Source organism: Tinamus guttatus, unplaced genomic scaffold (genome assembly GCF_059628265.1).
Source record: "Tinamus guttatus ecotype Peru unplaced genomic scaffold, ASM5962826v1 Tinamus_guttatus_pri_ptg000052l, whole genome shotgun sequence".
In the NCBI taxonomy this organism is placed as follows: Eukaryota; Metazoa; Chordata; class Aves; order Tinamiformes; family Tinamidae; genus Tinamus; species Tinamus guttatus.
In genome coordinates, this window is record NW_028288586.1 from 10,392,984 (window position 1) to 10,419,894 (window position 26,911).

At 40.8% G+C, this 26,911-nt stretch overlaps 1 protein-coding gene across 1 annotated transcript in view; it reads right to left on the bottom strand.

Moving 5' to 3' along the window:
- The window catches only part of DOK7 (docking protein 7), a 59,723-nt gene that overhangs the window by 12,962 nt on the left and 19,850 nt on the right, over positions 1 to 26,911 (bottom strand). Inside the window, exons 6-8 of the mRNA XM_088539997.1 lie at positions 23,636 to 23,743; positions 20,142 to 21,016; positions 2,373 to 2,415 (exon numbers count right to left, since the gene is read on the bottom strand). Of these exons, the coding sequence (XP_088396123.1) occupies positions 2,373 to 2,415; positions 20,142 to 21,016; positions 23,636 to 23,743 (1,026 nt within the window). The remainder of the gene's footprint in view (positions 1 to 2,372; positions 2,416 to 20,141; positions 21,017 to 23,635; positions 23,744 to 26,911) is intronic.

Here is a 26,911-nt window from a genome sequence, read left to right on the forward strand (position 1 = left end):
TAATCAATCAGTTCAAAGATATTTACAACAAATGCAACAAAGTAATTTAAACATAATATTATTTACCCTATTTCAAGTAAGTCCTTTTTCCCCCCTTGAGTAAAAAAAAAAAAATCAAAAATGGCATTTAAACAATTGTTTTCTATTGCCACTTTTATAAAATTTTTTTGACTTGGCATTACACTTGAGGCAAATTTCTTTGAGGTTGCTCATTCTGTTCTGTTCTCAGTATATGCAATCAAAGCTAGGAGGAGAATATCATCACCTACAGTCACTACCAATAAAGGGAGAAACATTAAAACAGTTTATTCTAATTCTGTAGCTCCATTTGGTGATCCAGAACTAAGGAATTCAAGAGCAAAAATATCATACAGAATATGCAGGCGTCTGTAGCACTAAAGATGGGTCTGCATTGGTATATTGTATTTGAATGAATGAATAAATACAAATATTCTTTGTGGACACATGCACACATGACTAAGTGGACTGGGCCCCTCACGAGCAAGGTAACTTTATCGAGTTATTGTAAAATCGGGCAGACATCAATGTAAAAATGTCTTGCCATGTACCTGTGCAAGACAGCTTTTGAAAGTAGCTACCTCAGATCAGTACTGCCCTGTGTTACCTTGAACGATGTAAAAAAGTATAGTAGACAAATGAAGGAAAGATCTAGTGATGTTCTTTAAGTCCACTAAAGCTTGTTTGAATTACTGTTTGGTACCAATGGACTTTCAGCATGTGGCTTAGATTAGTGATGGGGAAATCTGGATATCCAAATATGACAGTATTATGTTCAAAGCATTGTAACACCAAGCTTAATTCCTTTAAAATACCTGCAGGTAATAAATATGAGACATTACTGAATGAGAGAAAACATGCTGATTGCTTTTGTACTCTTGGAAAATAGCATAGTATTTAAGAATATAGTTCTACAAGTTGATTTAAGATAAGACAAAGATGGCACAAGAAAGCCTTACTTAAGCATCATGATCTCTATAGGGTGCACCTGCCTAAATAATTTTATATTTGTTCCAAAATGTATTCAGTTTTCTTAAGCAATACATTCCCCTTGCACAACATATGAAAATCCACCCAGACTTCTCCAGTACTTCATCTTTGCTTTCTGGGGATTCAAAAATTTGTCCTCTATTTCTGTATTTCCAAAGTGCTTATGGGCAATTTTTATCATGATAGCGAACTCCTCCATCATCTTGGATAGTCCAAGATGAAGTTTTTGTCAGATATGATTTGTATCCACAATTAATTTGTCATTGAAATTAATGCAAAGACAATGTCATACCCATCACATATGTATAGCAGATATAGGCCCGTGTTCCCCTCTGTTTACACACACTTCCATCGCACAAAGCCCTCTGCTTAACTCTGGTTGATTAAAGGACTAGAAACCTGAGTACTGGAAGGAAAGATAAAATTAGAAGTAATGATCCAATTTGTGCTTCTACTTGCACCTTTACAGATCTAGAGTAATTCCACTGACTGGAATGGAATAACTAGAAACCAGATCTGCCCAATGCTTCTGGATTTCTTCCCTGCTAACACAAAGGAATAGAATTACTCATGACCTTCTCAAAAAAAATCTCCTTATCCTAGGTGTCTAACTCCATTCACTTGTATAGCTTCAGGCAGCTCTACCTCTTTATGTATTTGTCAAGATGTTTAAAAGCAGTAAAGAAACATAAGCAGAAACAGCTGTCTTATGTCAGTTGGAAGCATAAAACCTGATTAGTTACTATATCCACTGAATTATGGAAAGAGCAAGGGAGCAGTTAAGGAACATACAGATGCTTGAGATATTAATGACATTTTTGCACCAATTTCTCCAAGGAATAAGATGGAGGCAGTACACAAACCCTAGCATTCTCAAAGAACTGTGGAAAGTTGTCTTTGAGGTGAAGTGATGATACAACCGGCACCAGACAACTTAGCTCAATAGAGAACTCCAGATGGCCAAGATGTTTTACCAATATTTACTGTAGAGACCCACAGTGCAAAGACAGGCAGTGTGTTACCTGCACCCAAAGCATCTTTGCAGGCCAGATACTGTAGCAGTTGCAGGCTGTATCACCTAAGGATCTAGCCATCTGAAGAACACTTTTCTTGATCTTTGACTATGTCAGCAGAAAAGCACTGAAGCTTTACAGTAAAACTAGTAACTTTGAGCCTCTTTAGACTAGAAGAGAACTGCAAACATATTAACCCTTGCATTCAAAGATACTGCAGTTGCAGCAAAAGCAACTGAAGTGAATACTTTTCAACACAGTCTTTAACCCTATCCCCATCAACCCCTTTCTCTCATTGCAAGTTTTTAAATTGTTCTCATTTAGTAAAGCAAATAACTAAATAGCTCCTACCTGGTATAGCTGGTAAGACTCCAGACTGTAAAACTGCTGTTCCCTAAAGAAAACAGAAAATTATATAATGAAAAATCTATTTTCAAGGCACAGAAACTTTACAAAGCACAGAAAAAATAGCTAAATCACTTCATCAAAAGGCTTAGTGTTTTAGAAAACAGAGCAGGAGCAGAGTAGCACCTGAAGGTGTGCAGAACATGCATATTTACATTGTAAATCTTTAATTTACCTTAGTACAGGCTACCTAACTTTGCAACAACTGTAGCGAGTACAGCAAAGCTTAGCACTATTTAGTCCTAAATTAAACTGCAAAAGGCACCAAAATTCTCATTCAGAGGCAGATGACACCAAGATGGGCAAGAGGATTAATGCAATCTGCTAGAAATGGTAGGTGCGGCGGGCAGCCCGGAGCCTGCTGAGCCCCCACAACTCACCTCCATAACCCAACACACATATCCCAGGGCTCAGGCTGACTTCAGTCTGCTGACGAACCCCACCTGGGACTGCAGGGTCTTTCTGGAAAAGCTCTGCCCCATCCCACCCACTTTGGGTTGCTCACGTCACGGCGGGACACATCAAACAGTTGAGTTCGGAGCACCAGTGCTAACTCACGTTTTCCAAAGCGTGAAATGATAGCTTTTAAGAAACACTCAGGACTCTAGATACACCACTCATCTTCCACTCAATATAAACATTGTAATAACTACCCCCCAAATTTTTCTTTCTTATTCCAGAAGCCAAAATATATTTACCTAATATTCAGGCAGAAATTCAAACCCTACAGATTCCTGTACAAGACTTTCATAGGGCAAACACACTAAGATGCAAGGGTTATTATATAATGCACACTTTAGCTCAGAACAAGATGGCACTGAACGACGTGATTGATGGAAAAAGAAACATACAGGAAGAATCCTCCCCCAAAGCAAATTAACTTCTGAAACAGCCGGTCATCATGGGTTTGTTTTGTTTTGTTTTCCTGGGAAATAATTTGTCAAATTACTTTCAAGAGTGGGTGCTTATTGATGCAAGAACCAGAGCTAATTTTCTTCATAGTATACTAATAACTTTCAACTCTCATTTGTTTATTACTTCCAAATCTTTTTTTTTTCTGAGTTGCCTTCCACTTTTCAGAAGCTAAAAATGTGAATTTAAGAAAAACAAAGACAGAATTAGCAACTAGGTAAAACCTCAGTTAAGTGAAAGACTCACTAGCTTTGATGGAACTTGTAATGAGCTAGAAAAAGATGAGAAAAGTATAAACTGATTCTGTTTCAAAAAATAAAATATACACTACAAGAGCTTAAATCAAACCAAGTTTTAAAAATGGACAGGATTGAAATGTGCAACACAAAACAACCTTGAACACGGAAAAGAACAGTAGGGACAAGACATTCTTGCTTGATCCTACTGCAGACCTGCCATCTGCAGCCTCAGTACGGTGTGACCCTGTATTAACTGGAACTGGAATGGATGGTATTTGTTTGTGCAGTTACTATGCGCCACCAAAGTTGTTGCTGCTTTCAGTGGGAAGCAATGGGCATCTGCACAGGTAAAGTGCAGAGGACTTCAGAGTCCACTGCAAGGAATATAACATTTATTTAGGAACCTTTTTCCATTTTTGGCGTCTATTGTTTATACCAGTGTTGAAAAATGCTTTCCCCACCATCCTGAACCAGCAAAATTTTACGAAGGGATTGCTAATGTGCAATATATTTAAAAAATGGATTTTACACATGTCTTTAGATATAAAGTGGATTACACTGTCCTGAAAGCGGCGCCTGTTAGTTTAGTTAATGGACTGAAAAGCAGCAGACTGCAATGCTGCTGCTGCTGCTGCAGTGCTCATTCAAGTCTTGCCAGTGATGTCTAATGATACATGTTGTATTTCATATCTCTTGGGAAACTTTTCTGCTTTAAAAATATTTTTCATAACTGGCAGGATGGGGGGGACTGTAGTTTGCAAGGTCAGTCAAAATTTATTTCAGGAGAAAAATAAAACCCTGTATCTTCCTCTATGTTCCTTTCCCTCTAAATCCATTAATCTGCACAGCCTTAGTGTCACTCACAGCATGGCCTCCACGCATGAAACTAGACAACAACCCTGATTTTTTTTTCCTCCCATAAATGCATTACATTACGCTTCAGAGTAACCTAAATTATGGTGCAAACATGAAGAGTGATAAGAGGACAGAAAGCAGAAGACCTGAAAGCTCTCTGAGTTTAGAATGGCATTTTGATCATTTCTTTATACATAACCTCCAGGAACAGGGTCTTCTTTCATCATCACACATCTTACAAGCAACAGTAATTTTTAATAACTTTTTTTTCTTTTAAGTTAAGGCAAAGTTATTACTTGCAAAATAGCATTGGCCTACTTACTAAATAGCTCAGTTCACCATGATGTAAATTCAAATTAGAGCTACTTGCTTTACTTGCAAATTAAGGTTTGCTATTTTTCCCTCCTCTTAGGATTGCACAAGCATAGCACTTTTGCAAGAAAAAGCAAGATTAAAAAGCCATCAATAGCAAACTGCTAACAATATTTCAGTTGCAGAAACTTATGGGGAGTGGGGGAGACGTGCTGCCGTGCTGCTTAATATGAGCTAAAATCAATCAGAGAGGCGTTTCAACCTCTGAATGTGACAGCAGAGCTTAAACCATCATTATCCTTCTATACTGAGCATCATATTTGATATGGAAATAACTGTGAACTAAAGAGATGACATTTGTTAGCATATGTACAGTTTGTTCCAAAATGGAGTCTTACTTCTGACTGGAACTCCTAGTCACTCGTACAAAATAAATAGTTTTTCGTGGTAGAAAGAAAAAGAAGAAGAAGAAAAGAAAAAATCTGAGCTTAAGAAAATTGTTAAAGGCTAAAATGATGATATCAAAAATATATACTTCCAAAGTCATTATTGAAAGATTAGATTAGGTATGCAAAAGCAAGCTGAAAGGAGGTGAACAGAAGTTAGATGTGTGAAATTAGGTGAATTAGGTGAAATTAGATGTAATTAGACTATGGCACTGATAAAATACCAGTGAAATTAGAGTGAATGGATGGAAGACATCAAATAACTAGCAGAATGAGATGTGATTAGATAACAAAAAAAAAAAAAACCCAAAAAACAGAAAAAAAGAGAGACAGGGATAATAAAATAAAACAAGTCTTTTGTTATCAGAGGATTTTTTCCAACTATAAAATTGTCTTCACTTCCATTCCAAGATACTATATTCTATTTCACTTCCTGCTCTAGTAAGAGAGAAATTCCACCAATTCCCAGGGGCTACTACTAAGGCAACTCAGTAAAAAGAATGGAATCAAAGACTCACAAGTTACTTTATTTTTTTTTTTACCCTACATAACTAAGACAAAACATGCTTTTGTCTGTAGGAGAACCTTTTAAAAATATTATGGCATAACATACAAATACATAGTTTTCAGATGCAAAGTATAATATAAAGCTCAAAGTACCATAAAATTAGGCCAAAGAAGAAAATGAGTAACTGAATTTCATCAGGTAACAGTCCTTTGCCTGGCCTGGTATGACATTTGGACAATAACTAGCAACATTTTTCTCTCCAATCCCAACACATCCATTCATAAAATAATTTAGGTAAATTCCTAAATTGCTTTTTAATTCCTGAATTACTCCTAAAATCATTTCTCCTATAGATTCTTTTATCTGTGACCCAAGAGCAGAGTGCTGAAATATGTGATGTATGGATTTACTTCAAACAATCTCCCCGGTAAGCGGATACGCGCCACTTGGATATCACCCCCATGAACTGCATGTCCAGGGCTATTTTAGCTCTGGTAGTGATGTAGCTGCTGTCAGATGACATTCATTTTTGATGTTCTGCTTCCAAACATCCTGGGTAGGGTTCAATGACATATATTAGGAGAATCCACCCAGTTTGATACGCCGGATCATTATTCACAGATTAGCTCTGTTGCCTTAAGCAGCTAAACGGAACCTAAGCGCTGGCATCTACTCCTGTGCCTGCACATAACCATCATGGTACATAAATCATTTCTACAATCAAAGGTTTTTTGTCTTGTCAATATTGGTAGTGATTTCTTTGTCTTTTTTTTTTTTCCTTTTTATGTACACACACATATATATATATATATATATGAGCAGTTTAAATTCCATGAAACATATAACATATGATTTAGGAGATTTGTTTCCAGTTTGAAAAATTACCGGTCACGTATACAGCCATATATGTGACTGATGTGTAAGTATAAACATAAACATACATACACACACACTCCCTTACCTTTCTCTATAAGCTGAAATGACCTTCACGGGCTACATACTCAATCCTGCTCTACTAGTGGGAGCTTTAGTCTTTGACACCAGATGCAGCCCCAAAGTGCAGCTCTTCCTGTCTAAGCTCTACAACAAAGAGCAAAGAAGACACTTCCACACTATTTCATCCTGTTGGAAGAATTTTTGCCATATTCATACCAGCAGAGGTATCACAGCCGTTTTGTGTGCCTACCTCTGAAGGGTAAAAAGAAGCCAAGAACTTGCAAGTCAGATAGACCAAGCATGTAAAAAAATATATATTTGTTCTTCCTGCAATCTCTCCCAATACTGTCTCTAAGGGTAGAACCTGAGAGCTGTCCTAAGTAAAACATATATTTTTCAAAGCAGCAAAACATTTTGTTTCTTATTTTGCAAACATGGCCAATTGCACAAGAGGAAACCACACTTCCAAGAAAAACCAGGTCAGCTGTAGACTGTAACGCTGAGCTGGGCTCCGCCGGAGCTGGCAAGAGGAATGAGATGCCATTTGCCTGATAACTGTCAACGTTTCAGACACACCTCATCAGCCACAGCTTATGTCACTCCCTGTGGGTATCTTTGGAAAGAAAGTTTTCTTTGCCTTGTCCAAGTTTGACAGCTTTTTATAGCCCCATTATTCTGGAGCGGGTTATAGCCTAGAAGCACAGATTTTAGGCAAACAGTTGATGTGTTTTGTGCCTGCAAGGGGCACTTGCAGTCCTCACAGTCCTACAGCGAGGTCACCAGCAGCGTATCAAGCCCAGACTCAGCTATTGCCCACTAGGAAAAGGAACCATGGAAGAAATATCCATGACATGCATTGAATTCAAAATGCTGGGATGTTACTGAAAGTAACAGGCCCTCAAGAGATGCTCTGGAAGTTTGTGTTATCATAGCATCAGTCAAACATAACTCCAACAAGATGGGATATTTAAAAGCATTAAACCCAAACTGTTAGGATTAGCTCAAGGAACCTACAGGACAGACATGTGGGTCTGTCAGTATCCTCAGCTGCGAGCAACGCCACAAAGGAGCAAAGGACACAGTGGGAAATCCTGTACAAAGAGGCAAAGTGGAAATGTCTATGCTTATTTTTCCTTTTTTCTAAAAGTAAGTCCTCAACACGTCCAAATTTTAGATAACTCAGAGGGAGGCAGGGAAAAAAAAGGTCCCTCATGAAACTGCCAGTTAAGGTATTTTTTGTCCAGAGGGTGAAAGACGATGACTTACTCTTGGAGCACGCGGCCGGTAAAGTTTAAAGCTGAAGTGGCCAGGCTGCCACAGAGAAAAACATTCCCAGGAAAGGTCAACAAACGCAGACACACGAAGCAACCTTTAAAGGTCACCTGCTCTGAGGGGCTGTTTCAACAAGCCGAGCAGCTGATCAGGTTTTGAACAAAACTACAAAAAAATACAAAATTTGTAAAATCTGGACCCCTCCAAAACCACCCCAGGTGAAGGAGAACCTCCTGCCCAAGGCGACCTGCAGGTGCAGGGTTCCCATTTCAGGCGGGAGCTTCTGGTGACTCCGCTTCATCCACCGCAAGCCGCCTGAGCCATGATGCCACTTCAGCACCGTCCCCATTTGCTCCGCCAAACCCGTCCCCGTTTGCTCCGCCAAACCCAGCATCAGCTGTTTGCTGGAGCAGTGGAGCTGCGGATTTTGGTGGCACTGGCAACCAACTTCAAAACAGGCCTCCTAAAACTAGAGGGATCATGACAGCTCAACTAAGGTACAGGCTATAGGTGTTGCTTAAGCGTATGCAAAAGTACATTTGTCAGATGGGATAAATGGGGTATGACATTTCCCGACCTCGGAGCACACAGCTCTGAGCAAATACACCTCTGAAATGATGCTAGACACATAATAAAATGTATTAACATTGCCCTTGGTTGCCTCATCTTTTACCAGATCTCTCTCTCATGGTAATCATTCTGTCATTCAAAACAAAAACGTCCTTGCACACCTGCCATTAAAATACCATCAAATCCACTCAGCTCAGAAATAACTTCCTTTTTTTCTTCTCCCAACCATGAGATTCTTCTTCAGAGAAATTCAGGTCTAAAATCCAAGGCATACTGTAGCTTCAGCATATCACAGATTCTTGGGGCATATTAAAGCGTGCAAATTCCTCCAAGTAATAAAAAATTAGGTACTTTGAGTCCCCTCCAGCCCCTAAGAGGAACTGTGGTGACTCAGAGCAGCAGTAGATCAGTTCAGGATTTTAATGAAAAGAAACAATTTTTCTACCATTATTACTATTTTAGCATAGGACAGCCATTAATTTTTTTTTTTTTTTTTTTTAGTTTATGATAGTATAGGCAACTACTAATCCATTGGATTTGCGTTTTCTTTTTATTGCATGTGACAAGGCTTTAGGGATGCCTTCACAAAATGCTACCTTCCCTTTCCTCCTCTCCCAAGCCTGGCTCAGCTACACTCCTGTTAACTTAAGGTGCTTTTCCAAAGGCGCGTGCAGCCAGTTCAAGCACAAGGTTAAAGCAAGAGCTCCGATACCCGCGTCCTCCTTGCAGGGAGCTCCGCAGGGCACCCCGAGCGCTGCTCTGGGCCCCGCTTTGAGCCCGGCTTTGAGCCCCGCTTTGCCCAGGTGAGCACACAGGCACCGCACACGTGTTGCAGCTCAGGAACAGCCTCTGCAGCAGCTTTAGCCACGCAGAGAGGCTGTGTTTCACTTACGGAAGTGATGAGGCCTTCCGAGTAAACGTATTTATGAAGGATTTAAAAAAAAAAAAATCAACACTAGCTCTGAGAACACAAGTATACAGCCTATTACAGAAAGATGGCAAAATTACAAGAATCTTTGCATACTGGTTTATTTTAATATCAGAAGAAGCCATTTTAAATTTAATTTAATCCTGGTAACTGAAGGACACATCCTTTATATGTACCATCATAAACACTTTTTTTTTTTTTTTTTTAAAGCAGACTGGTATTTAATTAAAGACCTATCAAGTGCAATGGAAAGTCACGAACACAAGTCAAACTGGCTTCAGTTACATATATCCCAATTTATATTCCATATTTTCTGGTTTCCAACAGGGGGAAGCATTACACTACTACAGAAACATTAGATATGTAAAATCCGCTCAGTTTCCCCATGTTTGCTGTGCTGAGTGTTTTCTTGCAATACATCTGTTAAATCCCACTCTTTCTGCACCATGGGAAACCCACTCTGGCAGAGACCTCAGATAAAGCTACTGCAGCACTGAAAACACCTCTCAGATGGCACTCAAATGGGTGTGAATAAGTGAACATTTTGCCCTAGTGCGCAGATAGCAAGTGCTGGGTGTATTTTAATGGATGCTACTGGTGCACCTCAGTACTGCAGAAATGCCTGCAAAATTAGGAGAGCTTGACAACGGGGAAGTGTTGCTCTACACTTTTAGGATAGCACATCCCAGTAGAAATGGAGTTCAAGGAATATTAGCCCTTTTTAAAATTTTAAAAGCCCATAAAAGCATACTTATTTATTAATAATATAATATTAGTTTAAATATTTATATTATTATTTAAAAGAGTGCTGTTTAGCAGTAAGCTTGAAGAGTCTGAAAACAAATGAAAAGGACAAGCGTAGGATACACACGCGCACTCACAACGGGATCCTGGTACTCTCGCCTTCTGGATTGCCACAGGAGCTATTTATGGCAAATGTACACCAGCAGTGACATATCAGACAAAAGGTTCGACAATTCATTAATTTCTCATGATTGAATCATTTATCTTCTGTTGAGGAAAGGGAAAGAGCCTCAACCAACATATATGAGAGACATTTCTGGAATTTTTCAATGTAAAATAGCTTTTGTGTCACTGTACTCAGAAGCATCTTACCACAGTTATTCTCGTTAGAAAGGTTCAAGTTAACAGAAAATCCATCCCACTATGCAAAACTGCAATACATTTTTCCTTTCATGTAAGTCTCCTGCTTGCAACAAGACTTTAATACAAAGACATCTGTTCCTGGAGAGAACAGATATCACTGCAAAAATCAGACTCAATAATTGGGTCTCTGTAGCTGTGCTGCTGTGGTTAACATTAAGTGTAGAACAGCTCAAACACAGAATTATTTCAAAAACTGACAAAGGGAAATCCCAGACTTGCACAAGCAAAGTAAGGCCCACACCTCCAGGCAGGAACACAGCAAGCAGTGATTTCAGCATTCCTGTTTGAGGGCAGGGCTTTGAACTGTCCACCTGGGAACTGCTCTGGAGTCTGCGGCTGCTTCTCTTTTCCCCAAAGGGTTGTTCCCCAGCAGTCGCTTGTGCTTCCCTGGACAAGCACTAAAAATACACACATAAAAATACTGGTCTGTAGTTCACGGAGCTTTGCCAGTTTACATTAGACTAGTATCTGATTCCTTCCTTCCAGCCATTCCATGTAAGGACAGGAAGAAAAAGAAGATTCGTGATAACTCATGCATCCTGCTCCGCAGACAGAATTACAGTGAGTTAAACCATGAAACAATACAGAATAAAAAGAAAATGCTTGCACTCATTTTCTTCTCTTTTCCAACCACAACCTCACATTTATAGTTAAGGTTAGTCAGCTTCTCCAAAGCACAAACTAACAAGATAATCAGTGATCATCAAAAGGAAATGGACAGAACTAAAAGGACACACAAGGGAGAGAAAGCTTGAAAGCAATGAAAATCCAAGTGTTTTCCTTTATCCCCAACCCATCACTGAGATTATGGTTTGTCAAGGCAATGAGACTATAATTAAGTTGCAGTTCTTCAAAGGACAGAGACACTTAACTATGCATGGGGGCTGCTCACAGGCTTTTCCTACATAGGACAGCCTGGTTATAAATTATTAGGTATAATTATTCCATAGCTTTCCAAAGCTTTCTGTAGTAGCTATTTCCATAGCACACAAACTCCTTGAGACTCAAAGTCACAGGGTGCACAGCTGGCCAAAATCATCTGGAAAAGTTTTCCTAGAGCTACCAAGGACTCGGGGATACAGTTACTAACCCTGATATAGCCCACTTAACATTTCCCTGTCCTTGTAATAAACCAGAGCTGGAAAAGGTTTGGATTTCCTTAATATGTTCCAGGCTCAGATTTCTTATACATTCAAAATTGCTTCCAATCAGCATTGAATTAGCAGCGGATTCCACAGAATCCAGGCTCCTGCGAGGGCTGGGGAGGAGGGAATGCAGCCAGAGTTCGTATCCCACTGATTCCCAGCTGTTGAAAAGTCATTTTGCTTGAGTGACAGCTGGCTGCTGCAATTTACACTGCAAACACCCAACACCCTGATGTCTGAGGGCTTCGGAGCAAAAACTCAGTTCTAAAGCCCCTTTTCCATCTGCCCTTCGGAGCTGGGTAGCAGTGCATGGCCCCAGAAAAAGCCTCCTCGGGAACTCTTTTCCTTTGGATGAAAGCAGCAGCCTGCTTTGGGAAAGGAAACAGGGGAAAACAGGAACACATGAAAAACAACAGAGAAGAACACAAACAAAGAGAGCGAGAGAGGGGCTTTACTGCAGCCTAGACTCTACGTACGACTGGCGTTCCTTCATCCCATCCTGGCTGCTATTTATCACACGGATCACATTAGTAACAGTCACGTGTTTTGGTCTTAAAATACCCCCTCTGTACCTCTCCACCTTAAAAAAAAAATAAAATAAAAACATTTTGTTACAGATTGATGGATCAAACTCCCCTGGAGCTGAAACAGGGGGGCAGGGGAGCCACAGTAGCTCCGCATTACATTTTTCCCCATATTTCAGTCCTACACCCATGAATTAAATGAATGCCTGAAGCAAGCTAGAGTTGTTCCAGTGACCATGTAATGGTCAAAATGTTCTTACACTAACGAGGGTGGCCAAAACACAGACAAGTCCTTCCCTCCCCATCCTTACATAGGAGCGGAACAAAAGTGGTTGTGTGTGTCTGGTAAAAATGAACTTGGCAGCATTTTTTTGCACTAGAAGGAGATTCAGTTAGCTGCACAATTAGCATCAAGGTTTCCTTGTGTCACCTTGAATTTGGCCCAGTGTTCCTACACCTAGAGCCAAGGCAGCCCTGCAGCAAGGAACCTCAACACTGAGCATCCAATTATTGAGGACGGGACCAACCAACAAGCTGAAGCTCTTTGCTGCAAGAGCCTCACACAAACCGAGCTGCTCCAGAGGTTCCTGCCCTTGAACACCCTTCTGTGGAGCAAGGCTTGCAGTTTTGCCTAAGGGCTGTTCAGGCAAAACAGTTTTGGATCTTAAAGGCAAAAAGATAATGAAAAAATCATCACTAGATGAAAAGAGTTAATAAAACCGAATTTGACCCAATATGCCTCTCCAGGATGCTTTAAGGGCAGAATACATGTGACAATGTGATTTTTTTCCAGGAAAGAGAATTTCTTCGATAGGTTTTTATGGTTTTATTTTCTTTTTACTTCTCTTCCCCACCCCGCTCTGTAATAACCTTGCATGAATATCTGTCATACGCAGCCATGTTTTTGGTATCTTGGACCTTTCTAACTGCCAAAGAGCTGCTCAACCCTCAGGTTAATCCCATAGCTGGATTTTCAATAGCCACATCCTCATCTGAATATCTTCTGTATCCATGGAGTGTAAAGGTTCCTGCATTAGTAACTTCTTTCCAGTAGTTTTGCAGTTTTTGAAAGACTCTATTCTTCAAGCTCAAGTTTGGAGAAAATGTATTTTTGCTGATAATGCATTCAGTGCTATTTGTTTAATAGAGAATAGCTTCAAGCTATTTGGTGAAGTTATAAAAAATAGTGATAGACTCCCCATCATTAAAAAAAATATATAAATAAAAAAAAAAGAGTCATAGAGCAGCTCTTTCATCCAGGCAGGGTGATTTTTTTTTTTTTAATAATAATAATAATGTTATTAGAGTTCCTTTTCTGTCCAAAGTTCACATGAAAGGCAAACAACTTTCTGGCCCTCAGCGCAACCTGGAAAGCCTCACATTTAGCCATATGTTTAACACTTAGAATTGTCCACATGCAAAGTGCTAAACACCATCGAATCAATGCTGACAACGGCCCTGAGAAGCATTATCCATGTTTTACAGGTAGAAACACTGAGGTACACGGGTCCAAGCTACAGCAGCAAAGCTAATGATAAGGCTACATTTCTAATTGAGTTCTCATCTCAAACTTCCTACCTGTGTAAGTCTTAAAAGAGAAATCAAAAAATACAAGCAAACAAACAAACAAAAAAAACCCAGCAACTTTAAAACAGCCCATCTCAAATACTGTTTGACAGGCAATTATTTTCCGCCTCCCCTCTATATATAGGCTAGAATGTTTTACCTACATTTCCTAACTCTTTTACCACTTTAGTGAAAAGTACTTTTCTGTAAATGTAACAATTCACAGTCTATTCTTTCTGTTGGTTTCTGTGTTTTATTTTTTATTTAAATTTTTATTTTTTGTGGAGCAGGTACCAATTTTGCCTTCACTGCACTTGCTGCCACACGTCCCATCCTCTTGTCAAGCACTGCCAAAAGCACAACGCTTCCGTGTTATTTAGGCCAGCACTGGAAAGCCTTGTTTGCTGCTTAGAGACCCAGCTGCACAAGTCTGTAGAGGGTTGCACCCTTACAGCAGAAACGCTGAGAATTTGCCTATTTCACAGCCTTCACACAACTGATCAGGCAGCTAAAACTGATGTCAATCTTTTACCTTCTCAGAATTAAAGTATGGTTCATAAAATTGTTTTAACAAATTTCATCCATCTTGTTCACATACTTTCAGTTTTAAGTGGCTCTGTAAAAATGGGTTGTTAGTAAAGGTCCTACCCCTATTTGCCATTTATTTTCACCCATCTCATCTATTCACAGCAAGCTGTCCCACTGCTCCAGGCATCCTGCCCAGGCGATTGTGGTGTCCCACGGACACTCACCAAGTCCTTTGGAGTCATGCAGTTATTTTGGCATCAGTGAATGTTAATCAAAGCAGAACATTTTCTTTGTTCCTTGGTCTTAAGCCTTCTTTATTCCATTATTTTAAAATATAATATTGATAAACACTATAATCATCTGGCAGAAAGGGAAGTCCAGGAAGCGAGTTTTTCTTTTTTTTTTAAAAAAAAAAAAAAAAAAAGTTAACTTTGTTTATAAAGCTGTAGAAGGAGATAAATCAGGTGGAAATTAAACCTAGGGCTTTTAGTCTGGAGCTGGTACTGAAAATATTAGCATCCCTCTGAGCTAAGTTGGTTCACTGTAGCCTGCCCTTTCCTATTCTCTTTTTATGTTTTTTTCTCTGCAAAGGAAGTGTACGTTCTTCACAGAGAAGATTCCACGATAATATATTTTATATTATTTTGTAGGGTTTTTTTTTTTCCCCAAAGAAAGTAGATAGATTTCAATTAAGGAGGGGAATAAAATGTTGCCATGTTCCTGGAAATCTAATGGCTCTTTACCACCAAATAAAAAACAAACCCCCAAACCCTACATTCCAGAGGAAGTCGTTTTTCCCAGCTTTGCTTATCAAAAGGACAAGTCCCTCTCTTCACATCCCTTATTGCTACCAGTGGGGGAAGAGCCAGTCGTCAGCTGTGGCAATAAAAAAAGCTATTATCCAGCTTGACTGAATCTGGGGGAGGAAGAAGATTTTCCCATGTGTTTGTTCCGAGGGGTATAAAAGGTCAATACTCTGGTTTATCAATATCTTCACTGGCGCTCTGACAGAAAAACAACCCAGCAACCATAACTATTTACAAGAAAAGCATTAACTCTGCCGAGCTGCATCAGCTACATTCCAAGCACGGATGAAAGGGGCTCTTCTCTTGGTATTACTGCTATTATTTCACTTAGCAGTGCCTGTGGCAGGCACTTCCTTCCCACTGCAGATCACTGGCCATCTGCTCTGCTTAGGGTGCAATCCCCCAGAGTGCCAAGAGATGAGAACTTTTACTCTCGTCACAAATGCTGTGGGGACAGAGTATCATCATGTTACATTGTTTTTCAGATACATGTTGTTCACTGAGTGAAATGGAAGGCAGCCCCCACAACACTGGGCACTGCGTGTGCCTGTGTTTTGCTGGGAAGCTGATGTCTTACCCAGCTGGCGTCTTACCCAGCTGGTGACCACAAGTGCAAGAGCCAAGTCACCCTCATCAGTCCTCACCTGCAACAGCCAAGTAAAGGAACTGGACATCATCTTGCTTATTTGGGACTAAGTTCTATTTCCAAGAAGCATTATAATATGGTAGCAAATAACAACAAGAAACCAAGGGAAATACATATATACACACACAATCCTTCCCCTGCTTCAAGTACCATTTAACAGTACATAAGTAGGCCTTAAAGCACTTAAGCAAGGGGATGGAAGTAACTCTGGGGAGTATAGTAATGTATCATGGCTTCCCTAGTACCTATTTTAACATTAGGTTAGAAAAAGTACTCACTTAAAACAAAAAACACTGAGGACAACTGCATAGAGGTGACAATGTAACCTGCAGCCACTATTTTTCAGGCCTCACCGCACAGGTTTACCACTTACAGCCCTTCTCAATCACCACTTTTAAAAGCAGCATTTACACTAAAAGGAGACTTCCCAGCTGAAGCCTAAGGTCTCACCACCTCAGTCCCCTGAATCCTGCACTTTTCTAGCCCTGTTACAGGTTTCTCCTAACCTTGGTTACATTGCTCCAGGCAAGACCCCCAAAGAGGCCACACACAAGTGGTTCCTTGGAGCGCCAGCCCTCCTCTGCATCCCATGTTCCTCTCCAGGCTCTTCCTGGTGTGCGACGCACAACCCAGACAGCCAGAGCAGCATCTCTGCACCCACAAGAGGCTGCGTTTGATTAACCAGCCCCGCAGGAACCTGGTGCTGCACGACTGAATATACTGGGTGCAGTGCTGCTCGGGGTCACAGCACACACATACATGTCCTCCTCTCTGAGCTACTTTATCCTTGAATGCAAAAGGAAGCGGTTTCTACGGAACAGACAGAGAGAAGCGTCCTATCAGTCAACTGGTGCAACTCCCCACTTAGCCGGGGATGCGCTTCCCCCGAGGCAGGTACCAGGTCTCCCAGCATTGTGGCATTTTTAGATGATCAGCAAAAATGGTGGCTAAACATCAATACCCGATTGATGAGAGCAGACACATACAACAGACTGGTGCTTTCATTTCTCCTCCTCTATCACAGCAAGTTTACTACCAAAACTGTATTCAAGCTATATTTCTACACAGGTAAGAACTCCCACCAACATAAACATGAGTTTATGTTAAGCCAGAAACTTAGAATTCCTCCTAATAGGCACATTTCAGGTTGCCAATGCTGCTGTGAGCGCACCACGAAGCTGGGGAAGAAACAGCCGTAATCGCTGCACATTCATTCAAAACGCAGGGAGGGAGAGGAGGGCCAGGGGAGAGAAAGCAAAACAAAAATAAGAACAGTACTTGGCAGATGGAAAAGGACAAAAACAGTTGGAAAAGAATTTTATTTTCAGGCTTCTAAGAAAAATTTACAAACAATGATGCAGTTTAAAAAAAAAAAAAAAAAAAAAAGACACCCTGTAAAAAAGGTTGACAATGTTTCTCAAACTATAGCATCAAACAGTTACAGAGCAACGTATGTACAGTGAAATGCTAATTTTTAAACTATTATCAGCTAGGCATTTAAAAACTGAAAAAAATAGTTAAAAATAATGAAAATAATAAATCTCTGCAGCTTACTTGAAAACCCCACAGCAATCCAATATTCTGTGCTTAAAATATCCCTATCCTAAACAAAGAACTCTCCTCTGCACTTATCTATAGCGCTGAAATCACCTAGGCAAAACTTAAGGGCACAGGCCCACCTTGCTGAGGGGTAACGAAGGGCACCGTCAGCACACGGCAGGAACAGATGAATACCACCCCGCACGCCTTCCCGTGGGCAATTCCCAAGGCCCAGGACAAAAAATGACACAAAAGTAACAGAAGCAACATTCAGTGCTCTTCATCATGCTATTTCTATGCTTCATCCGGAGCAAAGCACAAATCCCTTGCCCCGCGTTCTGCCTGAACCTTGGCACTGGGATCAGGGCACGTTCTCCCTGCATTTTGTTCCCTGCCATCCTCGCCGCGGGCACAGCCCATCCTGGCATTCCCCATACGCAGCCTATCCCAGCGCTCCACAGCCGAGCTCCTACACCCTGCCAGATCTCACCTGCATTTTCCAAAGCTAACGTACAGAGCAGAAAGCAAGGAGATACTTAGGTGCTTAATTACTGCTGTTGACTTTGCTTTACCCAGGTCGCACATTCACTATAAATAGTAGGCTTTTAAAAAAAATAAATAAAAACATAATTTTAAGGAAAAATTAATCAATGGCTTAACTTGAAAACACACAGATACTCCAAACATCAGCACAAAGGCTTCTGAGTATTAATTTGAATAAATGTGAAATGTAATTGTAGCTCTAATCTGCCTCTAATTGGTTCTCAAACATATTTTTTTTCAGAGAATGAGAAATAATAATTTCTCATTAATAGAAATTATAGAAATAAGCAACAGAATAGAAATAATAGAAATAAGCAACAACATATCACATGCAAAACAAAGCGTGCTGCATCACTGTTGGTCTGTCACTAAGAAAATTCTGATTACTCCTGAGATTCTTGCCAACTGGTATTACTAGGACACCCAGAATCACTCTGAAACCTGATGGCACTTATGAAAATGACACTTGGGATGCTGGGGGAACAACCAGGTGGCTCAGGTGCCGTAATGGTGTGGAAGATGTAGGACGCCCACTTCAAGTGCCTGTCTGCTGTCCCGTGGGGTAAACTTCAGTAAACTGGTGAAATTATGTCTAAGCTGACGGGTCAGATCACCCACAAACACTCGGACCGTGTGAGCTCTCCTCACCACAACTAATTCTTTCCCTGCTGCTCGTGACACATTGGTCTGGGCGCTTCCAGGTCTTGGGTTAAGAGACATTCTAGGAGACAGTCCTGTTCCTCCTTGCCTGCCGAAGGACTAACCACAGGTCACAGACACAGGAAGCACAGAAAGGACACAACCAAGAGGCTACATCACAGGCCCTTGGGTCCACCAGAGCTTTCTGAAGCAGGCTGGAAGGTTAAGGATTGCCTGTGATGGTTGGCAAGGATGGCCTTGAAAACACTTGACTCAAATCATCAGCATAGACACAACCATCAGCACCCCCAAACGCTGCAGGGTAAGTGTGTGACACAGCAACGCCCAAGGTGCTAACACACTTCTGCGACCGAGGCCACGGAGGTGCCTCAGACACAGAGCATCACCTCCTTTCCAGGCACGTCAGGACAGTTATTGACACAAACACATGAAAAGCTTCAGAACAAACTGCCCCCAAGCTTATATTCTTTTAGTTTCTCTCTAATGTACTGTACACTCAAGCCCTTTTCACAGAACTGATTTATGAGATCCCACATGCTCATTTAAAATATACACACTTCAGTGGCAGTACTTAACTCCTCAAACCTCTCTGCTGAATCCCTACTTCAGATGTTCCTTAATTGAACATGCTCTCTAATCCTCTCAGCCTTCCAAGACCCTATCAGCACAAACAGCTCTATCTTGTTCCACTTTAGGAAAAACAGTAACAAAAAAAGTCTTCTCCAGAAGAGATGGAAACAGAAATACTTTCTCCACACAGCACACAATTAATTTATAAAACTTACTGCCATAAAAAGCCAAGAATTTAGCAGCACTCACAAAGACTTTATAGGAATATCCAAGCCATAATAACAGAAACTAAGAACAAATGTGTTTAGAAAAGGCATATGCATCTCCATGCTTCAGCATTTAAGCCTTTCTGTAACTGGTAATCCAAAAATAACTTCCCCCGGGAAGAGGTACTCCTGCTAGCGGACCACTGATGAGTTTCTGTCCATCTCCTCTAAAGTATCTAGCTCTGGTCAGCAAACACGAATATGACACCAGACTAGGTGACCTGTTATGGATGGCCATGCTAATTAGACTGTCTTCTCTCCCCAGCGAGAAGCTTCACAGATCTGGCTGCCTCTTGCATGAGACATACCCACCAACATGGTGAGGGAAAGGAAACATCAAGGAAAGAAAAATACGCAGTGGGCACCCCCATACAGCAGCACATACTATTTGACCTGCCTTTGTTTCCTCCTGAAACACCAGCAGCAAGAGAGAGGAAAGTCCTTTGTGCTAGATTATAGCTATAGGACAAATCCTATACGCCTCTTATGTGCCACTGCTTCTATCACTGTTCCTACGAGTCACTTACATATACCCAAAATAAAAACTGGCCAATTTAAAAGTAATGACTGATGACTTGTATTGTTCAGCATTTCCTTGATCAAGCACAAATTTTGAGATAACCATATATCAAACCTCTCAAAACCACCACAAAAGTTATTAAGTTTGAAAACTTTAAATAATAACATTTGTGACTTGTAGCTTTAAGTGATTTTTTAAATTAACAGTGTTAAATTAAGGAAGGCTTTGTTAGCATCTGCCCACTGTTAGGTATTTACCTTTAATCCACCACAGATTGGACAAGCTGAAAAAAGAGCTCTTGTCATCCCAGGGTAGGGGCTACATATGTCATAGGGGTCAGCTGAGACTCCACTAGGTGGTGCCAACCCGCTACTTTTCGAGTCGGACACCTGTCCTTGGGGCTTTGTGTCTGACCACCTCGTAACAAAATCCACATATGTCTCATCACTGGAGTCCTTGGAGCTTTGGGAGAGCAAGGATGGAGGTCTCCGTCTCTCCCGGCTGTGCTCAGGTGCCCTTCGTGCTTCTGCGAGTGGTATAAGCAGTTTTGGGTCACTAATGCCTTGAGGTGCCAGGGGCTGGTCCTTGGGTTGCGTGGAATCAGCACTCTTCGGCTGCACATCTTTGGCAGCTGCCTGTAACAAACTCCTGGGGATATCATAAATATGTCTGAGAGAGCTGGGAACCTGATACTCTGAGCCCGCTCCTCTCTGGGGCTCACTGTGAGGACAAGTACATAAATTCTGATCTGAAGGAAAGTTCAATGGCAAGCTTAGCAATGACCCAAACTCCTCACCATGGCAAATGTCCAAGCTCCCAGCATAGGAAGAGAAACTTCCAGAGTAAGAAGAGTGACTACCAGTAGCTATGCCACTGTCTGAAGAACTCTGACGTCCAATTTCCTGCAGCTGTCTGGACCGGAGAGGCTTTGGAGGTGGTTTAGTGAGGCCACGTGCCCCTTCGGGGTGGGTCTTTTCTTCCCCCAGATGGATGCCCTTGGCAGCTGCCAGTCCGTGACTCTCTTGAGAAGTGCTGGCTGAAGACTGTTCAGGCCAAATTGTCAGCCTGCTCCCAACACTAACATCCGAGTGGCTGGTATCTGAGGATGAGCTTGAAATACTTCTATCATCTCCTAGAGAAAAAAATAAAATAAAATAAAATAAAAAGGAACAGATCAAGCTATGTTTAAAACAGTGGGTAAACTGCTGGCATGGCAGGAATGTATGAACAGAAAGGATCAGGAAGCTTCATCTGCTTTATGAGAGGAACTTCTGTCACAAAGCCAGAATGCCTGCAATAATTCCTATCCCCAAGGGAAAAAATATAATGTAAATGGTATACCACTATACTAACCCTATCGCATTGTGGAACATGCTGCATTCAGGGCTAAATCTTTAGAGTTTACGCAGCCAATTCTCCCCTGTTCAAGCATATCTACTTCTGTACAGTTAGCTGGCTTTAATGTTGATACTCCTGCCTTATACCACAGGGAAGAGTCACAAAGTTGCATCTGTTCTCAGAATATCTAAGGATATTCTGAAGAAAAGTTTCCATTACCTATACGCCAAAGATTTGCAAGAGATTTCAGTATTTTCTGCTTGAACCAGTCTTGTTCTACTTTTTTTCAGATTGCCCTGTTCTATAACGTACACTACACTGTAACATCCCTATAATATCCATAACAAAAACACAACCACACATCACTGGAACAGAAATGTATTATTAAATAACACCATTTCCATATCCATATGGAAAAACATCTCCCAAGATCTATTTATGCCCATACTACAAGAAGTTTTTCCTTCTCACCGATACTTGCAAGAGGGACATTTTTAAGGCAACTAACTACAGGTATGCAAGGTATCCACTTTAAGAAAAAAAAAATCATTGGCATGAAAGGGCATGAGGGCACTTTCATCAGAAAAAATATATTCTCCTGTAATAGCATATACAATATGCAAAATTATTTTCCTCCCTAATAAAATCAGTGTGAAAACACAAGCTGACAGCAGGTCACTTTGTAGATATTATTTTTAAACACTAGCAATAAATTGCCAGATGGGGCAGAAAAGATCTACTGCAAATCACATTTATTTGCACAACCTGAGCTTCTGGTATTACAAAACCATTTCTATTTTTAGTTACTGTGGCAAATATTTAACACAATTCGCCTGCTCTCTGTGGAGTAATTCTAGATATACAGAACCACAGAACAGCAACCCTCATCTTGTGCAATCCAACCGTTCCGCTCCTTGCCATGCCCCTTACGTGACACTGGGTTGTGGCTCTGATGTGAGTATCATACAGCCTTCCAGGCAGAAGGCATGAGATACAAAAGCGTTAGTTTATTTCTCAGCAATACGTTCAGCATCTAAAGGAATATATCTGAGAAATAAAAGTTACTCTGCTTATAAAAACTGTATATTATTCATTGAAAAAAAATGTATTTGAAATCACTTCTCCTAATCAATTGTTTTAGGTATGAGGGCTTTGGAAGAGAAACCCTCTCACTGTCCTATAGATTATGCTCTAAGTAGGCAGAGCTCTAACCATTCCCCAATGCAGTGGCAGACCCTAAATCTCCAGATCCATGCAAATGCGCTCCTGGCAAACCTACAGATTGTGGAACATAGAGTGATGCTAACAGCAATGCTTTTTCTATTATAGTGTTTCCCAAAAACATTTCCTGTGAAAAACCTCAAATAATGGATTATGAAAACCCCACTCAAGGGCTCCTCATTTCCCAAGGGTTTAAGACATTCTTAGAATAATAGGGAGGTAAACAGAAGTTATCTCAAGCAGAGGATGCATGTGAACCTGGACCACATGTTCTCTGACCACTAAGCCCCTGGATAAGAGACATTCATGTCTCTATCAGGTCTTATTTGTTTTGCATCAAACCAGTAGCTATATTAAAACTACACAAGAGTTAAACCTCAGCAAGTCTCAGTGGAATTTCATCACAAGCCACACTACCCTGCAGTGTCAAGACTAAAGTAGGCATGGACATGTAAAGAAGTACATACTGGTACATACTAGACTTCTGAGGATATTTACTTGTCTTTTTTTTAGGGTTGTAGACTTTAAATTTGAAAGTAAAGCAAAGGTTCTAGGGAACTAGAATTGTTCTTAAATGATTAAAATGGCAGTCCAGATCCTTTTACAAATTAGAGCTAGGCACCAATCTTACTTTCATACGTAAACAATTCCAGAAGGGACACGTACAGATAGAACCTTGAAGAATAACAACAAACAGAATCAAAGTACAGGGGTGCTGGGTTTTATTTCAAAAGTCTCCTCATGCTTATGAAGCAGACTTCATAAATCTGCTGTTCAAACTAGAAAGTCAGTTGATTCACTCCAACCTGTGAGATAAATTACCTAATCAGGTATCCAACTTGATGGGCATAATTCTTTTGATGTTGCACATACAGCATTCAACAATCCCTCAACAAGGATTTTTCTGTATTAACAATGTTTGACTCAAAGCTCACTCTGCTCAACTAAAAACCTCCAATCTACATCAACAGCCCTTATACAGCTGTTAAAAACTGCTCCACAAGTTACAGCCACATCAAATATACTGAAAATTTTAGGCTCAACATCTTACAATTATGTGTGTGTGCACGCACATTCAAAAAATATATATACATGCACACATATATAAGTACACACACACACTTTCATAAATATCTAAAGCCCAGGAAAGAGTGGAACACCATTTGTCTCATTCTTTAAAGATATTTCTTACCTCCACTGCCCTGGCGACTGGTATGGGACAGCAGGCTCAAGCGCTTCTCCAATTGCAAAGCTTCATGAGCCAATCTCTCTTCTGAATAGGCTGGATTTGTACTTGGATCTTTAAAAAAAGAAGAGAAAATAAATAAAGATACATGGGAAAAAATATTTTTAAAAAAGAGAGGGAAAGAAAGAGATGTACTCCCCTCTGTTTATTCTTACGTTAGGTATTCTATTACAGAAAAGGGAAAATCTTCATCAGAAAACATACAGGAGAACTTGCCTTACAGCACATCCCAGAATGATGACAAAATTCCAAGTGTCACAGACTTTCAGAGCTCATACCCAAAGACTGTACGAGTCCCTTCAGAGAGAGACCCCTGAACATCACAGCACCCAAGGCAAGAGATACAAGGGTAATGAACACCTAGCAGGTCTAGAATAGTAAAAGGTAACAACTGTGACCTGTGGAAGTTCTGACCTCACTGATCTCAGGGGAAATCTTATTCAAGACCAACCACATTCTACATATTAGGAATGTACAAATCTACACAGTAAAACAGGATTCACAGAGGTTAAGCTATTTGAAATCCTCATAATCAATACAGATCATCTATTTACAAAGACACCACTTTAAGATTTGACTAGTTTCAAGAGTTAGACAGGAAATAAACCCCTAGTGGGTCTCTATCTTCCTGTTTATGATTAAAGTTAGAATTATTTTAAGAAGTATTATATAGATTTTTCCCCACAATACATTTTAGTGGTTTTGCCATTCCAGTTAAAATTACTTTCCCCCAAAAAAGCTCCTTCCAATTTATGCTGAAAAGACCAGAAGTTGTACAGAATGTGGAAGAACTTTCCACAGAAGATGGGCCAGTTTCCTCTAAACCATTTTGTTTCCAACAGGCACAACAATAAAAAACAGATGTTGAAAGAAACCACCTCCGACACTCCAAAAGGAACCTTACAGGTTACTGCAGACAGCATTGATCAGACTGCCGTGTTCAGTAGTCCAAAAGGTTTGCTAACTCGTTTGGAATCAGAAGTTTCAGCAACTCATATCATTATATACAGAAAGGAACTATGATAGATAAAACATAGCTTAGCTTCCTCACAACTGCCACTTTTGTGCATCTGACCAACCCAGCAGCAAGAGTACACTAGAGAAATCATTTAATCACCAAATCATCTAATAAGAGTTAATAATAATAATGCACATTGCTATGAGTTAGTCAGTAAAATAACAACAACTGGCTGAAATGATGAGTGAAAAAAAAAAGTTTGACTGATGCCTTTTCCCTTTAAAAGCCTTGAGTTTGGTGAGGTCAGCTAGTGAGACTCCACCCAACAGCCACAGCAAGCTGAGGCAGGGGGAGCAGCTCTGTCAGGTTAACTGGAGCTCCAGAAGAATTCCTACTTTATTCACCACCTTTGCCCACCACAGCCTGTGACAAACAACATCTGCTACCTCTGTGTTTCCCAGCTCAAACAGTGACCTCGCAGACACTTGATGCCAGTGCCTGACACCCTCCAAACCTAACTTTCAAACCAGAAGAGAGAGGACTATTTGATATGGATTGTCTCCATATCAACCCCTACTTCCCTTGCAATACAACTTATACTAAGCACTGACTAGCTGCAACCTGTGTAAGCGCTTACTCAATCAAAACCCTCATCCCTTCCATATGGATTTTTGCCAGAGGAAGAGACAGGATTTGGCCACCAGCTCCTACAGTGCAAGTCAGACAGGTCTACGCAGTGATCTGCCCAGTGGCATATGATGTTACAGGCTGCTGCTTGAATCTATTTTAGAATGTCCTCTGCTCTAGTTACCTCTACTGTATCCAGTTAAATGCCCTGAAATCCACAGAGTTTCAACAAAGATGTTTCTGGAGCACTCTGAGCATAAAGCTGGCAAAACAGATCAACCAGTAAGTCAAACCAAGATGCAACCGACACCAACTCTTTCACAAGAGGAACCTGTCAGCAGGAAAGATCCTTCTCTTTCCTCTGAAATACAATTGCATACAGATTTTACGTCACTAGAGCACATACACAACTATCAGTTTTTTAATAACTGATCCCTCTTGCAAATATAATCTATTAATAAATCCAGTCAAGCAGCTAATCCTGCAAAACTGGCCTGTAATAAAATACAAGGTGGGGTGAAGAGGCAGGAGAAGAGGCCACAAACTGAAGCACCAAAAGTTCCATATGAACTTAAGGAAAAATTTTTTAACAGTGAGGGTCACAGAGCCCTGGAACAGGCTGCCCAGAGAGGTTGTGGAGTCTCCTTCTCTGGAGATCTTCAAAACCCGCTTGGACGCAGTCCTGTGCCACGTGCTCTAGGTGACCCTGCGTGTGCAGGGGGTTGGACTAGATGACGTCTAGAGGTCCCTTCCAACCTTAAGCATTCTATGAGTCTGTGAAATGAGAAAGTTCTGCAGCACACATAGCCCATCTCTACTGCTAGCCAAAATCCTATCAGCTACAGAACACAACACATTTCACCCTCCAACAGGGAATCTCTAGGCATAGTCCTCACCCCATACGCTTAACAGTTGTTTTGTTGAACACCCCCTTCTGTGCTGCCTGAAAATTGGGCTTAGTCACTTGCTGTGGCCTCTCATTGCCCAGTGTTAGGGAAAGCTGAAGATGCTTGAAGAAGCAACTTCAAAGCCTGCCACATACTTCTTAAAAGTCTTAGGCAGATACGAAGAGTAATTGCTCAGTCTTATTGCAATCTTTGTTTCACCCTTAAACTTCTAAGGAATAACACTATTTTGTCATTTAATCTTCCCTACTAAAAATCAAAATTTCTGTGGAAAACCTGCACAATATCATTCTCACAGAAGCGGTAAATCCTTATGCCTGTGTTTTCAGATACAGATTACCCAGTGCTAATCAGGACATTCTGCTAGAAAACCAGACTAAGGACTGAAGACACTGGCTTAAAATTTGTTGTAGAACGGCCTTTCCTGGAGAACGGACCTTATAACCTCCCATCGCACAAGCCTAGAACTAAGGCCTAATAAAACCTGTGATGTTTTTGGCAGTGAGGATGGCTGAGGATGCTTTGTTGGCACCACTGGACACTGTGTACCTGCACAGTGCAAAGCCCCTAAGCAACATGCAGCAATCTGCCATACTACTAACTCAGCAGGACAACAGCAACACGACCAGCCCCAAGACAGCTGTCCAAGGAGGTGGGGACAACTCCTGCCCACACAACATCCTACAGCTCCTGCAACTCTGTGTGCAGCTGGTACCTTCACTACACAGATCT